The sequence below is a fragment of the Anas platyrhynchos genome, chromosome 3 (assembly GCF_047663525.1).
Source record: "Anas platyrhynchos isolate ZD024472 breed Pekin duck chromosome 3, IASCAAS_PekinDuck_T2T, whole genome shotgun sequence".
NCBI lineage: Eukaryota > Metazoa > Chordata > Aves > Anseriformes > Anatidae > Anas > Anas platyrhynchos.
Genome location: NC_092589.1, coordinates 107,754,310 through 107,771,021, shown reverse-complemented (window position 1 = coordinate 107,771,021; position 16,712 = coordinate 107,754,310). Strand labels below are relative to the sequence as shown.

The following is a 16,712-nucleotide window of genomic DNA, read 5'->3' as shown; positions in this document are numbered from 1 at the left end:
TGATCATTTGGAAGAAAGCAACTCTCTGAACATAAAAATTATGTAACTATGTATTATGATAATTTGAGGAAATTATATTTCTGCTCTGACTCTACTAGAAGTAGAGTACTTAGTTTTTTTTTGTTTCAGTTTATTATGTAGCTTGCAGATAACATTGACTCACTTTAAATATCTGAATTTAGATGCCAAACTTACCAATATTTGTGGCGTATAGTGCAGAAATAATTTCATAAATGCTCATCTCTATTTTTAAATTCTCTTTTATGGATGCCCTTATTTCAGTTCATACAAAGGTCTGTCTTACTGATGTACTTCCCATTGCCTTTCTGTAAAAGGCAAGGAAGACAAAAAAAAAAAAAACTTTCCAGCTGTACAAACTAAAAACTTGTATTTAATAATAATAATTAATAAATAAATAAATCTTCATGCTCACTAGTAGCCAACAAAAACAATTAAATTATTAGTACAGAGGCTCTTCTACTGGTATTATGTAAGTATTGGATACTGCAGTAGACTGACATCAAAATCTACAATAAATCTCATTTACAGCATTATAAGGTAGCATGGGAGAGTCGGTAATTTTTTTTCCAAGTTGCACTTTCTGGAGTCCTTAGGTGTATACTTCAACATGTAACTGTTAAAACAATAACCTGGAGTGAAAATCGATGTGATTACAAGAAGCTATTTACATTCTTTTTTAAGTTAATCTTACTTATCTTAAACTTCAGCTATTCAACATAGAAAAATATAAATCTTCTCCTAAGGAAAGCATGTATAAGTATCAGGTGTGAGGTCTGCAAAACTGTAGAAATATTCAAACAGTTCCTCTTAATTCCCAAACTTGTAATTTACAGTTTGAATGCCACCTGTTTAGCTGAGGCATGTCTAATTTAGCTAAAGTTCTGCACTGAACAACATAATTCAGACAATATAAAAACTAAATAAAATTGAAATCCTTGCAATCTGAAAATCTAAGCTGTCAATGTTTATTATTTCAGAGCTGCAAGACAGGTTAAATTGGCATTTTCTGTCTGATATTACTTTCCCATCTGTCTTGTTAAGACAAATAAGAGAACATTAGTTATAAATCACACTCCACCTGGAACCACTTTCTTGATTTTAAATAAATAAATAAATAAGCTTTACTTTGAAATACTACTGAAAAAATATCAGAATAGAATTTACTGATGTTACATGGTAGTTTAGAGCCAGTAAAGTACAGAACATGTTATTCTGTCTGCAAATAGCTGGTTGGTTGAGTTCATGGTAATCTGTATGCTTTAAATGCTCTCACATGGTTAGGATGTGTTCAGCATAATACACTTTTTAAAATTAAAAATTTTATTAATAGCTTTTTTATTTCTCTAAGTCAGGAAATAACAAAAATATTATTTTTTCTTTTAACATTTTTTCTTACCTTCTAGGAGTTACAGGCATTTTGTAATCATTATCATGTTAGGACATAAAGTAATCCACCTTGCTAAAGATGATGATGTAGGAAAATAAACAAACAGCTAAAGCCACAGGAGATACTAATTTGTGTATATGGAAAGTAAAAAAGGGATATGTAAGAAAATAAAGAATACAGGAGAATTTGAGCATTGGATACAAAAAAAAAAAGTCACACCTGAAAAGCAAGCAGTCAGGCTGGTTTTACGTAAGGTCAAATAGTGTGCAGGTATAGGCATTGATCAGGACCAGTCACAAGAAAACAGCTTTTGTTTTTAAATGTTGAAATTTGGCATTGTTGTTATAAAATTTGCAGTCAAGGTAGTGTAGGAGACAATACATTACTGTTTGGATAGATGGAGTTCTATGGTCTTTATGTGGTTACTTGATTTTTTTTTTTTTAAAGATTCCTGTACCACTTAGTTTTAGGCACCTGGTTTACAAGGGCTGGTTTCTCTTCTGTCTCACGAAGGTGAGCTTTTCGAGAGATAGTGTCCTGCTTCTATGCAGGCATCTGTAGGGCATGATCATACTGTTCATGCTATTCTCTGTATTTCATATAGTGATTTTTGAGGGATCCCGCTTTTGCACAAGTTGAAAATTGTGTGTAACACAAGAATGGTATATGAGTCTTCTAATGAAATTGTTTGTGTATTGAATGTGGTTGTTAATAACTCTGAAAAGACAGGTAGGTAATATTTTGATTAGGATTACCAAAGTCTGTTTAACACAGTATTGTTTAATTACAGGGAGAAAGTAGTTTCTTCAGATGACCTCCTGGAGTGGTTGAGACCTTTCTGTGGTGATGACTCTTTACCAGTGAAACCTCGCATCAGAGTATTGCAAATACTGGAGCAAGCTTTCCATCTCAGTGATGAGGACAGCAAGTTGCTTGTGTACTTCAGGACACAAGCTGTTCTCAGAGCGTGCTGGCTTGAAACAAAGGTATTAAAACTGACTGCTCTAAATAGTAGCATGAGACTGTTCTTATGCGGGGATTATCTGATGAAATGTGAGTTTGTAGTACGTGGTTGGGATGTCAGTATGAGAACTAATCCTACCTTCCTTTTGAATCACTAATAAATAGCGATTCTTTGAAAAACAGGGTAGTTAATAGAGTCCTCAGATTTTGTTTGGGATCAGGAGTACATAATACCAAGCTTGATCAAACACTAATGATTTTTCTCTATGGCATACATTAAATTTTTCAATTTTTAATATTATCATAGAATCATAGAATCTTTTAGGTTGGAAAAGACCTCTAAGATCAAGTCTAACCATTAACCTAGTGCTGCGAAGTCTACCACTTAAACAATGTTCCTAAGCGCAACATTTGCATATTCTTTCTTATCAGACAATTTTGTCACTTTTACTTTCCTTTTTATCTATTTGTTGTGACGTTATAGTCAGAATTAGAGTGAGAATTACTGGCTCTTGTTACTTTTTTTTTCTGGGCTCTTAAGGTACTATTCTATGAATCTGTAGTCAGAACATTAGGGACATGCTCAGCTGGAAAGAGTCGATCTTTAGGGAATGCATTTGGTCATAGTTAGAGGCTGCTACTGTTTCTTTTAGGAGGTAGTATCTAAGGCAGTAGTTTCTTAAAAAGGCTCATACCTTAACCTGTCCAAGTGAGAATTTCAAGTCTTTTTCAGTGTGAAGTGGGAAAAAATAAGGTAAATCATTCTTGCAAAAAGTTGTTATAATCTGTTTATTATTTGTTCCTCACTCAGAGTGGCAGAGTACTTCTAGTCCAAACTTTCTAGTCTAAGTCAAATTCATTTTCATTCTGAATTAAAGGGCTAGAAAATACCAAGCTCTGATTTTCTAAAGCATATGTAAAACTTAATCTAAGATTAGTAAGGGTTTTATAGTGAAAGTTTTCATGAATGAAACTGCTTGAGTTTATGAAGTAAAACGTGGAAATATTAATGAATAACCAAAAAAAAAAACCCCACTTGTATGCATGATTTTTTTTTAACTGCTACATTTCACAACTCCTTTTTGTGAAATTATTAATATGAAAGTATGTATTACTACAGAGTTTCTACATTTAGTCTTCTAGGTACAATGAAAATATACAAAATGCTTATCAGGGAGAAATATTTTTGTCTTTGAAGCTTGTATCAATTGCTGCACATAGAATTATTAAAAATCAGTTAATTTACATCAATTTTCTAAATGATTTTTCTATGATTCTGTCAATGCCTTTCCCCTTCTATCTCCAATGTTGAAACCTTGTGGAGCTAAAATAGTTTTAATACTTCCAAAAAATCTTTGTACAAAAGCATTTTGTGTTCATTTAAAACAAAAGCACTATCTCAGATTTACGTGCTGTACTAAGACCATCCAAGGGAATAATCACCATAATAATCTTAAAGAAAATGCTTGTCCCTTGGCTCATTTAGAAATTGCTTTTTCTCTTGGATTCACAATAATATCAGCACTTAACTTCACAGTCACTCTTAGGATGTCTGTGATTGGTTTCTTCATCTTCAGTTTCTTTTGTTGTTAATATGCAGTGTCCTGTGTCAACACTTCTATTGCCTGTAACCCCCTTTCCTAGTCAAAAACCTTTCAAAACATCAAAACGTTCAACTAGAATATGTTTTAAAAAAAAAAAAAAAAAGGCAGGCAGATAATAGCCTTCAGCCATATCTGTAGAAGAAAAAAACACCTGTATCTGATGGAAAGCTTGTGAGACTCATTACACTTACTTGTTTGAGAATCATTTAAGATGTGCAATGACTTATTTTTTCTCGTAATCTGATAAGTCAAAATTTGTATAAATTTACAACACAAAGATTACATCTATTTGTTTATGTTTCGTGATGTTTTAGGAATTACTCAAATTCATTGCATATGCTGCTGGTTGACATGGAGCTCACTGCCCTCCAGGACCCCCAAGGCCCTCTCAGTAGAGCTGCTTCCAGGCTTGTGCTGCATGGGATAGTGTTGTCCCAAGTGCTAGACTTCACATGTATCTTTGCAAAATAGTACAACACTTGTGGACCCAATTTTCCAGCCTGCTTAGGTCTCTCCATGTTATATGTCAGTAATTTCTGGTTTTTGAAGTGATGGATTTTCAGAGTACTCCTACTTTTGAGCAGAAAAACACACCTGGTTTTGGTGAAGGAAGCAGTGCACTGATAATAAGCAGCACCCTGTTAGATCACAACAAAGAACAGTTGATCACTTCAACTTCTTTTCCTGATAAGTAAGCAAGTATACAATAAAACTGTATAAAAAAGTTTTACTGTAAAAAGTTACAGCAAAACTGTAACTATTGTGCTAGGTAAGCTCAAACTTTTCAGAACTAATTAAATAAAAATGTGCTATACAATGCTGTAATATAAAATTTTCCATATAAAGTATTTAGCTAAGTTCAAAAAAAGTTTTTATAGTGAAAGTTACGCTTATACATACTTGTATAAAATAATTGTTTTTTCACCCCAGTTCCTGCTACAGAGTGCAATCATAAGAGTCCTGTTGGAACACACTTAAAAACAATTCTAATTTTCTTGTCGGTTCAAGCTAAATGTGATGGATGGGAACCCTTTGTTTTGAGTGAATATCTTCTGCTAGATAACTAATGAGTGGTTTAGACAGAACAGTCATATTAGTTTCTCTGTTAGGTACCCGTAATTGAAGTTCAGAGCTCTTCACTAACATCCAAGAAGGAAAGTGATTAACTAAACTATTTTTTTTTTTAATCTTCTAGTCAGCTGATGTCAAACACTAGTCTAGAAGATAGTGCTAGAAAGGGGAAATGATGACCTTATTTGATTGAATTTGTTCATTTTGTGAATTAACAACAGGAGACAATAATAAGACAGCACATTGCAGACTGTTTTCTCTGTATTTTTGCTAGATGCATTTCATAATCCTTAATGATACATTACAAAAACAATAACACTGCATAATTCAGTAGTTGAGTGACTGCTGAAAAATGAAGAGAGATTTGAATCCCAACTTTTGGGGATTAATTAAGTTTCTCATACACAGGTGAGTGCTTCAAGTGTGAGGATGTAAAAGCACCATTGTGAAGGGGAAGTTAAAGCACAGTCTGAAAGTTCTATCAAATTGCTCGGTAAATGCAATTTGACCCATGGTAAACCAGGGTCAAAAGTAGACATAAGGAATTACATCTTTCAGAAGTGTGCTCAGACATGTTGAGATATCTGTCTGTTTCTGTAGGTATCTGTTTTTCTAACTCAACCACACCTTTGTTAAATTGGTCATCCTTTCTCATCCCACAAAGTAGTAAAGCCCTTGATACATTATGGAAAAAAAATATGGCCGGAGGACCTGAATGCTGTTTTTAACTAGAGGATTGTGTTTAAAAGATTTATTAATGAAGTTTAAATCGTAAATGTTTCAAAAATGTGTTCATGATCTTGCTTCCAGACTGTTCTATCTGTACTTGCTCAGCATTTTTGGCATGCTTTTAGAAGATCCCTCTTTTCCTCTACCATTTCTTCATACAGAAAGGGACACTAAATGTTGTGAAGGTTGTATGTGAATTCCTATTGAGTAAAGATAAATTTAATGATATTGCGGTGTTCAATTACCAGAAAATGTGTGAAAGCCACCCTCAGAGTGTCTACTAATCCTCTTAGTCAGGCTTTGCATACATCAAAGGGAGACTTAATATTTAATTATGCTGTAGGTGCTGTAAGTAGTGGTCCAACAAATCATTGTGCTGCTGGGAAACAGGCCAACTCTTACAAAATTAAAAATGTACTTTATGGAAGCAGCTACCTATCAAACGGTCAGAAACACAGCAATTTCCAGTTCTCTAATGATTAGTTAACAAAATTAAAAATTCAGAGGTCCTCGTTTTTCAAAGGCTTGAGAGTCTTTAATTCACATTCCAGTAGCATCCCATCCTACTGGAAGGAGGAGGCATGTGTTGTTTTAATACCCTTGATGAATTTTATCTGAGTTCTTCAGGTTCTGTAATTTTCTAGTTAACTGGTGCATGAAAAATATGGGTCAAAATACCAACTCTTTTGTACATTAAAAAAGTCTTGGGTGGGAGGTGAGAAAAATGTGGTTTAGAATGTTCATATCAAAGTTTGATTTTTATCTATCTAAGATGAGAAATACATTTGTTTTCATATCATGTGTAAAAATCTAGTCTGTAATGACTTGCATCAGTGTCTAACATGCAAAATAACACCAAGCAGGTTACGTGTGTACAGTCATTCAATACAGTGACCAGTTACAGTAACAAGAGAGGTTTTTTTCCCAGGAAGTTGCAGTGGTTCTGTAAAGGTTCTGTAGGTAAACTAAGGGTTAGTTTAAGACAAGAAATTAGCAATTGTGAAGCTTATATAAGACACGTCTTTAAAGGATTGTTTAATTATTATGCAAATTGAAAATGTAATTACTATTTGCATACTACTTAAACGCAAATAGCTTTGTCATTTAGAGAAGGTAATCTCATTTAGCCTTTCCCCTTATATTGTTACGTTTTTTTGTGATCTGGATGGTATAGAGAGCTGCTGAGGGCTAAGCATTTTTTAAAATCCTAAGGGATGTCTAATACAAATTTGAGATTGTAACTTTAGGACCTTACTTATTTTATCTGTTATTTTTAAAATTTAACTTTGAAAAATTAGTAAATTAATGTGTGTTTGGTATGTGCAGCCCCTCACCCCCCCCACATTTGCTGTTCCTGCATATAGGCCTTCATGTAAGTTGCATGCACACTGTATGTGTCTCAGCCATCTTTGTAATACCTATGTTAACATAATGATTTTCGTAGCCAAGTCTCCATTGGCTTTTTTGTCTCTCTTCCCCAGTGTATGACAAATATGTATCTGTTTACGTATTTTTTCCATGACTTCATAAAGAAAGGTTTTAATGCAAATAATTGTGTCACGACTTCCAACTTTTATCTAGTGCCTGTACTTGTGTCAGCTAGATTGGAGCACAACTATATATGGAAAGCAAAGAGGCAGGAGTTCCCAAGTCATTTTACTGGGGGCATTTATCAGCTTTCTGATTGCAGTGACCTGCATTTAGCTTGATCTGGCAAAACACAGGTGAAGGAACAGTATCTGTTTAATCCTCAGCCATTTCTTGTTGTGGAACATGCTTACTTAGAAGAAGGATTTATGGTCCTATCAACTTTGAGTAAATTTATTAAGATGATGTTTTATAATTCTAGAGACATTGTTTCTCTACTGGTAATGCATAAAAATTAGGTTTAAGAAATTAAATGTAAGTTTTAATTAATATTTTAAAACACTAATTTCCATTTCTTGAAGATGCAATTTATCCATATGAAAACATGTAAATTGTATTTTTTTTTTTTCTGGAAACATAAACTGCTGTAGTGTGTATGATTGATTAAATACTTTAGGATGCAAATGAAAAATTTTCCATTAACTGCACAAGTAAAATGGATAAGACAAAGTGAAGAGAGAAGCAGTATAGCTTGAGTGAACATGATGGTTTCCAATGCAAGCCTCAGGTAGAACGATGCTTCATGGCTACTGCAGTTGTTTTAGAGGAAGATAAATGTGATCTGGAGTGAATTCATGTGGAATAATTCGCTTTCTGTAATAGGTCTTTTGTAATGAAGGTATAGATGGGGAATGGTTTAAACAGTTGCATATTGTGCTTTTATCACAGCTTTAGAAAAATTAATATCTCACTAGTGAGATATTCAGAGTTATTAAGTTGCAAAGAAATGTATGGGTAAAGGATAACACAACCTTAGGTTATGACTTTCTAAATTTGTGGCATTGGTCATACAGCACTGAAGGCAAGTCATACTGGCACTGTAGAAGGATTTTTATCTCTTTATGATTTTGTATATGTTGTTGTTCCATGTTTTATAGGACAGTAAAATTCAGAAAATCAGTCTCCTTGCCACTCAGTACCTTGCCACTTTTTTTTTTCTTGTTGCTTACTCAATCCAAGTAAACAATTCCAGTCCTGTTATCTCACCCCAAATTTTTTCAGTCTGTTTTCCATTCTCACCTCCATCTGAGCCTATTGAGATACGCAGAATACCTTTGAAATGAGATAATTGGAGAAGGAATGTGATGTCCTTGTGGAAACTAACAGTATGTGTATCCAAACACCTCGATTGCTCTTTTGACATTAGCTGTACGTTAACCACAGGTCTCTGAATTTCAATCAGTGAAGCTCTTTTGACTTGACGAGACAGTTCCCTAAAAGCATCCATTAATTTGTGTAAGCAAAAAAGCAGTCAGAAAATCAGCAGAAATTCTACTCTTTACCATATCATTCTAAACTGTTTTTTTTCCATCAAACACTGATGCTATTTTAGAGTTCTGTAAACTCTGTATCATCCAAGGATCCCTTCTCAAGTATTCATTGAATAGTTGTTACTTCTTAGGCATTTCTAGTAGTTCATATTCATTGAAAGAGATTTTTTTTCCATTAAGAAAAGCAAGTGCTTCATATTCAACCTCTTTTACAGTGTATATAAACACTAGTCCTTGTAGCTTTTCAAAATGTAAATGTCTGATGTTTATGAGGGCTTTTTTTAAATAAATCCTAGTTTTGGGTAGGTATCACCCCAAAATTCTATGTGAATATGGCATTTAGAAGTTCTTTTCCGTTACTTAGAATTATGAATCTGACTATGTTGTCATTATTATTATATAGAGACTCATCTGTGACTACCTGTTAACTGCTATGACTTTGACTACATCAAATTAAAAAGAAAAGCACCAATTGCTGTGCTTATGTAATGCCATTCTGTATGAGTGTTGCACTGTGTTGCTTACTTGTTTCTGATTCATTTTATGGCTGTAACAGACTTACTCATTTATTTAAATTTGTACAGCAACAATAATTTTGTGGTATCTATCCACTTGGCACTTTCAATGCTCCTGTTCCAGGTCATAAATATGGATAAATAGAGAAATCTTACATGAAAAAAATAATTGTCTGTCATTTATTTTATTTTTATGTTTATTTAGTTATTTATTTTAATAGATAGTGAAATATGACATTGAGTTGGAGTCAGTATCAACAACCTGTTGTTTCTAAAGGCAGGTGTTTCAGTTTAATGTGGGTTGTTCTTTATAAAAATACCTCTTTTAATTTATGTTACTCTATATGCAAAACAACATTTTGGAAGGATTCATTTTGACAAGTTTTCATTTAAATTATTATTTTTTTTAATATCATTTTTCCTCTATTAGTAAGAATTGCAGACTTTGATCATCAAGATAGCAGTTACACATACAGTTGAATACTGGGAACTTGTGCTTATACTGCTCTCTTAATGGTCGTGATAATCAGAAAAGGTAAACTGAAGAATCACTTGCATAATGGGGAAAAATACTGATGCTAATTTAACAGCTTAAATTTAAAAGTAGTATTTAAGGATTGAAATCTTGTTATTTTCAGGCTAAATCTTCTATCACCTTTTCAGTTTTAAACGTAGAGTATCTTTACCATACGTAGACTGCGAGGTATGAAACAATGATTAATAGCTGGTGCATGCAAGTAAAATGGCTTACAAGTTTTTAAGATCCTTGTGTTGCATAGCTGTTATTTTTAGCCATAATTTACACAGATCCATTTTTTTCATATTAACTGACAATTAATGTATATTTTAAATTATATGTATGTTAATCTTCTCTTTAAATTCTAGCCAGCTAGCTATATACATCTTTTAAATGCATTTTCTTCTTTATTCACCCTTATCTATCTCAATATCTGTGTATGGTCTTCAGAGGTTTTCTCTGTGCAGATTACAACAGAGTCTCCTGTAGAATACAAATGAATGGATTTTATTTTCTGTGCAAGTTATGCATTTTTATGCATTAGGCAACGCACTTCTGTTTACTGACTCTATATGCATTTCTTAGAAGTTAGTGAGCTGCATGTCAAGCAGATAAGGAATTAAGCAATATATAAATCAGTTTGGAAGAAAAGGGTTCTTGGGTATTTCTATGAGACAGGGAGCTCAACATGTGGCTAAGCCTTTGTTTAAGCCCTTACCATTAGGCTTTTTGGTTGGCTTATTTTTAAACTTGAATCCCATAACTTGCTTATCCTGATCAGTGACTTTAGTTTGAGAAGGATTTGGCCTGTGACATGGTGCACATCCCTTCAGTATCTGTGTGCAGCAGGCTTTCAGAGGTGCTCACCACTCACAATCCTATTTTAATATGTGCAGTCTGTGGAGTCTAGCTTTGGGAGAAAGTACAAAATGTCTGACCTCAGAGTTTTCCCACCTCTGGGGTAGGAGACATGGTTTGTGAACACTGAGTTTGTCACACAAAACTCTTGACTTCGGTTTTAATTTCATATTAATTGCTCTAGGAAGATTAACATTTTGATGGCAGATGCTTCTTTTCAGTCCTTCAGATAGTGGCTGTTTTTCCAAGGACCTATGCTGTCGTTGTTCTTTTTGTGAGTTCAGGACATGAGTAATGCTGCACCAAGAGCTATTGTCTATGTGCTGTCTTAAACTCAAATGAAGGGGAGATGGTGAATTACGCCTTTGCTTTGCATTGCTGGCTCAAGTTATATTCTCATTAGTAATGGTAATGAAAAGTACTTTGAATGGGGGAGTGTGAGGTGGTGGTATTTTTTTTTTTTTTTTGAAGTGGAGAACATGGACCATACTACATTATAACACAGATTTACAGATTTTCCTTAGTAAATATGTTGTTCTCTGTTAAATGGGGTAACTCCATAGGCATATCTTCAAAAACGTTTCCTTCAAATAACAGAATTTTATCCACAACATTGTACAGGCTCTAAATGAAATCACGGTGGTTTGTTTTTTTTTTTTTTTTACAGTGTTTTTTCATAAAATAGAACTAAATCCTGTCATTTCATGGGGGCATCTGTGAGCCCAGTAGAACAGATTTGTAAAAACTACCAATCTCTCAGCTGTGACTCATTACCTTATAATGTTTCCATTTATCAAAACCCAAAATGGGTTGGATGTAGGATTATCTACATACAAACTTGGCAGATAGAAAAATCACATTTAAAACTGGCATGTTCCTCTACAATGAATGTTCCTCTTCTCGTTTCTGAGAAGGTAAAGCTCATCTATGTAAAAGGAAAGATGGACTTCTCAAATGACAACATATGAATATTTTTTGTATATATTTTTTTCTTCTGCAGCAGTATGGATAAACCATCATTTTATAATCTAAACCACAGCTTTATGTGGGTATTTTCAAAAGTAAAAGTTGTCTTTGCCCTTCCAAAAAAACAGGAAGTAACTATAGTACAAAGTCTGGAAGCTCAGTGAGGAAGCTGACATGGTGTATGTCAGTGCATCACATTAGTCATTTGGCATTACTCCTTCTTCTAGGAAGTCTTTTGAATTTAATTCTAAAACCGTGTGAATATTTATATTATACAAAGCGAGGTGCTGTATAGTTTTTCTTTAAACTGTGTTTCTTAACTGCCTTTAACTCTGTATGTGGCAGTATTGTGCTAGGACATGGAGCAAAAGGTACTATATCAAATTATTGCCTAAAGTTTTGATAAATACTGGGGAAAGAACTTCATGAATATATGAGGTTTAAGATGAGATCTATAAAATATATCAACAAGAAAACTTTAACCTCATTATCTGCAAATAATTTGGAATTGTTTATACATATTTTAGTACATAGTTGTTTATCACCTGTGAATTTTACTACAAAAGCAAATATTGGCTTAGCAAATGTGATCAAGATTGACTGATCCTTTCTCTCCCAAAGTCAGATTTCTGCTCAGTTTAAGATGGAATTATGCGTTATGAAAATAGTTGGGTTCAACCGTCTTCTTACTGTGAATCTTTTATATTCTTGAGGTCTCTGAGCATTGCATTTCTGCTGATTTGTCTCCAATTCTACTGTTAGAGAAGAAAAGTTAAGTACTTTGGTCCTTATTGTATAAGAAGTGAAGGATGTGGAAATACAAAGCAGGTGTAGATTAAAAGGCATCTAATTTCAACTCCATTTTGCTTTTCAGTTCAGGTAAACAGAATTAAAAGATCTGGGTTTTGTTTCGTTCCGTTGCCAATAGTTACTAATAGGTGAGGGACCACAGTGTTAGAAATCATGGCCATTTCAATGCTAACTTATTATTTAGAGTTCAATAGCACTGCGTTTTACTATATATGAAAGAAGTCAATAGAACAGAACGGATGAAATGTCTCAAACAGTTTAGAACAAACAAGTATGAAAATTAACAAAAATAAAAGAATAAAAAGAGGAAACCCGAGATGTTCTTATTTCATGTGCAGAGTGAATAGAGAGAAAGGGTAGCAGAGGTGATTATGTTACTAATGGAAGTATTAAGATTCTTCCTTTAAGAAGAACTACCCATTGTTTTATTCACAGAATAAGACTTTTTTACACAGTTACGAAATTAATGATGTATGGAAAGGTTGTGCCTTTGCTTTCTTTGTAACATTTCAGGATTTTACTTCTATTCAGCTATCTTGTGAGAGTACACAGTTCATGTAATGAAAATGGTAGGCTTACCTGAGTCCCTGTCTTCCCTCAATTTCACATGGAAACTGCAGATGAAATATTGTTGGCCCTGTGTGTTTTCATAACAAAGATTTTAATTGATATGTGAGTACGTAAAGATGTTAGTGCTGGTTCATATCAAAGTCCAATCTAGCCCAATGTTCTGTGTCTAACAGTGGTCAAAAAATGGGTGCGGAAGGAAAAATAAGAAAAGGAGTATGTATGAAACTTACCCGATCATTGTCCTCATCTCTGGGAAGTCAGAATCACAGAATGTTTTGGGTTGGAAGGGACCTTAAAGACCATGTAATTCCAACCAGAATTAATTCCAATTAAATTCCAACCCGACCAGAGGCCGGGACACCTCCCACTAGACTGAGTTGCTCACAGCCACATTCAACCTGGCCTTAAACAAGTCAGAGTCAAAGGAATTTAATTAGGAGTAGGAAGTGGAAGCAGTTCTATGTGTCAACAAGCTCTAAATTCCACAAGCTCTAACTACCACAAAGACCTAGGAAGTAGAATCTTAAAGTGAAATTAGGAAGAGCTACATTTTGAGCAGTAGGTGGGAATAATTTACCAGGAAGATATGAATCTTGTGTTTATATGTTAACTTAAAGTTGTAAACAAGTCAACGATTTTTAACTTGTTTACTTAAGTCAGAAGAGCAAGTCTATCAGGAACCATTCTAGTTCAAACAGAAGCTAATGTTTTACTGCAAAATTATTGGATGAAATTGTGCATAATTAGTGTGTTGTGCATAACTTCTCCTCCTAGGAGTCTCTGAATTGTAGTGCATGTCTTGCAAAACAGATGACTAATTAACTCTTTTTTTTTAAATTCTTTGTGTTAGTGTGGGTGAGATCTGTTCATAACCTGCTTTTAATCAGGTACCTCAAACTATTCATGCACAGCTCTGCTCTCCTGCTTGCTCTTGACTTCTGTTGGTGTGTGCACGTGCACACTTGGCCATATACAGGAAGCTGAATAATTGTGGATTATTCTTTTTCACCTCTTACTACTTATTCCAGCCTGACTCTGCTGTGTCTCTGAAGATTTCACTCTCAATCACAACCTAAAAGAATTCTTTTTAGAACCACCCAGGTTTAGAAGTAATGGAATGCTGATAGTGTACTGGTGACAATATCACTTGTGGTTTTGCCCTTGAAAGCATTTAATGCTGCTCTGGTACATGAAGGTTTTGAATAAGATGTTTCAATATGTGCTTTTGTTTTTGCCATGTTTTACAAGTATGTAATGTCTAGCATCAAGGTTGATGGGATGTCTAGCATCTTGAAACAGTCTGAAGAGAGTGAAATAAAAAATAGTGTTTAAAAGCCCCTCATCTTATCTTTGCAGGGTCAGTAGCTGTACAGTTTCAGGAAGAGTTGTACATGTCTGCCTTTTTTTTTTTTTATATATATAGCTGAGGACTTTTAACATTTGTGTTCATAGTCTTATATAAATATATATGAATTATATGTTATATATATTAAATATCTTAATTTGTAATATTATGTCCTTTGTAACAAGCTTTTAACTTTGCAGCCCTGATGATTTACCTGTTTAGATTATATTGTCTCTAAAGTAAGACTTATATTTTTGTGCTGTCAACTGTATATAGATGCCAATTACAGAATTCAAGTCATTATTAATCCTTTCAGTTATTGCTTATAAATCATATTAAGAAGCCTTAGCATCAGAATCCCCTATCTTGAATCCGAGTAAAATCCTTCATGTCAGATCTGCCTATTATTTTAAAATGTAAGGTAGATAAAGTCTCTACCACTGGAGCCTGTGGTGGGGTGAATAAATAAAAACTTAATGCATTTACAAGGGAGTCCAAACAAATTGAGAATGTATTGTAGCAGTAAGGGGCTACTCAAATGCCTGTTTATTGTTTCTATTTTTGATGCCTTATTAATTCAAACTTACACTGCGGTGATGAATGTGAACATATTTTGAGATGCTTACATTTACAGTCTGGCATATGTAACAAAATGAATTTTATAATCATGTAAAGCAATAGACTGTTGGTTGCAGCTCTTGGAAACCACAAATATCTCTGCCTTTAATATCAGGAATTGGTTTTAAGCATGAGTGTAGCTTTTCTCAAGCAGTAGCAAGCAGTTACAATGAAGGAAAATATTTTTTTCCTGATTTTTATGTCCCATATTCTTTGGTTACAAACACCCTTATCAATTATTTCCTTAGAACATTAGTACTGAACAAAATCTGTTGATGAAAACTATGGCTCTGCCATGCTTAGAGAGTAAAATATATAATATGCTGAACAGATTTGGTTGGGCAGAGGCAGGTAGGGGGTGTGTTTGCTTTAGTTTTTCTGCTCACCACTCTCACATGTAAGCAGACAACATTTTGTGTTTTATCTCAGGGGAAGGAGGAGATTGGATTAACTGATTCTTTTTCTGTATCTTTCTATTATTACTTCTGCTTGCTTAAAACACTCTCTAGGTCATCAGCCAAATTGGTTGGTGTCAGATTCTCAAATAAAATGCTTTATCACTTAAACTATATTACAACTCTATCAGATGTCTGTCCTCCTAATGTAGGAAAACATTATATAGGGTATAGTTATGCCTCTGGGACACAGTTTAAGTATAGTGATATATCACTGTTTCTGTAAATACTGATTTAAACTAACTTCAAGAGTGAGATAATGTACTGAACCGAACACGTGGTTCAGTTATTGAGTTACTCAGTTACAAACACAAAAATTACCTTTACCAGTCATATATGATGTCCCACAGCTTTATTTAACCTTATTATTCTTCAAGTTTATTTAACCTTATTGTTCTTAAACATCTTTGTTTGTTTGTTTTTACAAAATACCAGTTTTCAAAAGCTGGTAGAACACAACTTTGAGGGAACTCTTCATATTTGGACTCTTTCATGTGTGTTGCACTTGGGTCTCTAGAAAGCAGTAACAAATCCATAGAGTAAGATGATAAGTCAAAACTTAGTGCGCTGAAAGTGGGTAAAAGTTTCAACATTTTGGACAGCTAATACATTTAATCTATAAGGGAAGAGAACTATATATAAATCTTTGAAAAATTTTATTGTCAGGCAGAATACTTTGATGTTTTATTAGAGGAGGGATTGTAAATGCATTAAGGTGGTTGTTGTTTTTTTTTCCATACTGGATATGAAGAATGTGCATTCCAGGATTGTTCAGAATGCCTGAAGTAAGATAAAGGGTATGTTTGTGCCCAGATAATGTACTGTTGAAGAGATTACAAGTACCTCAACCAACTGCCAGACTCCTTTTATTTTTTTATACTTCAGCAGTAAAAGCACCCATACCCCTATACTTCATATTTGTTATATAAAACAAAATGGTTTTAAAAGCTTGTAGGAAACTTCTTTGATATAATGCCCTAGTAATAAAGTGATGTGAGAACTAAGGTATTGTGGCTGATTGCTTGATAAATAACTGGACTCCAGAAAATAAATAAATAAATCATAAAGTGTTTTGGTCTTCTTCATGTTTGCAGGTTATATCAAGTTCAGTGTAAGACTTTCCCCGTAGGAAAATGGATGATTGAAGATACACTCTGTTAAATCTCATGAATCTGCTATTAACAAGCAGACTGTAGCTACATGAGGAAAAAAATAGTGCTTTTGACAACTGAAGTCATGTAATTCAATAAGGTATATTGTGTGGCTGTGCTCAGAGACACCAAAAATATTAGTATCATAGAACAGTTGGAAGGGACCTGATCATCTAGGTCCACCCCTGCCATGGGCAAGGACACCTTCTACTAA

At 33.9% G+C, this 16,712-nt stretch overlaps 1 protein-coding gene across 3 annotated transcripts in view; it reads left to right on the top strand.

Annotated features, from left to right (window-relative positions):
- Positions 1–16,712, top strand: part of NBAS (NBAS subunit of NRZ tethering complex) — a 177,912-nt gene that overhangs the window by 126,493 nt on the left and 34,707 nt on the right. For all 3 annotated transcript variants that reach the window (XM_027455253.3, XM_027455251.3, XM_027455252.3), the window contains one exon: positions 2,199–2,394. In XM_027455253.3, coding sequence (XP_027311054.1) covers positions 2,199–2,394 — 196 coding nt within the window. The remainder of the gene's footprint in view (positions 1–2,198; positions 2,395–16,712) is intronic.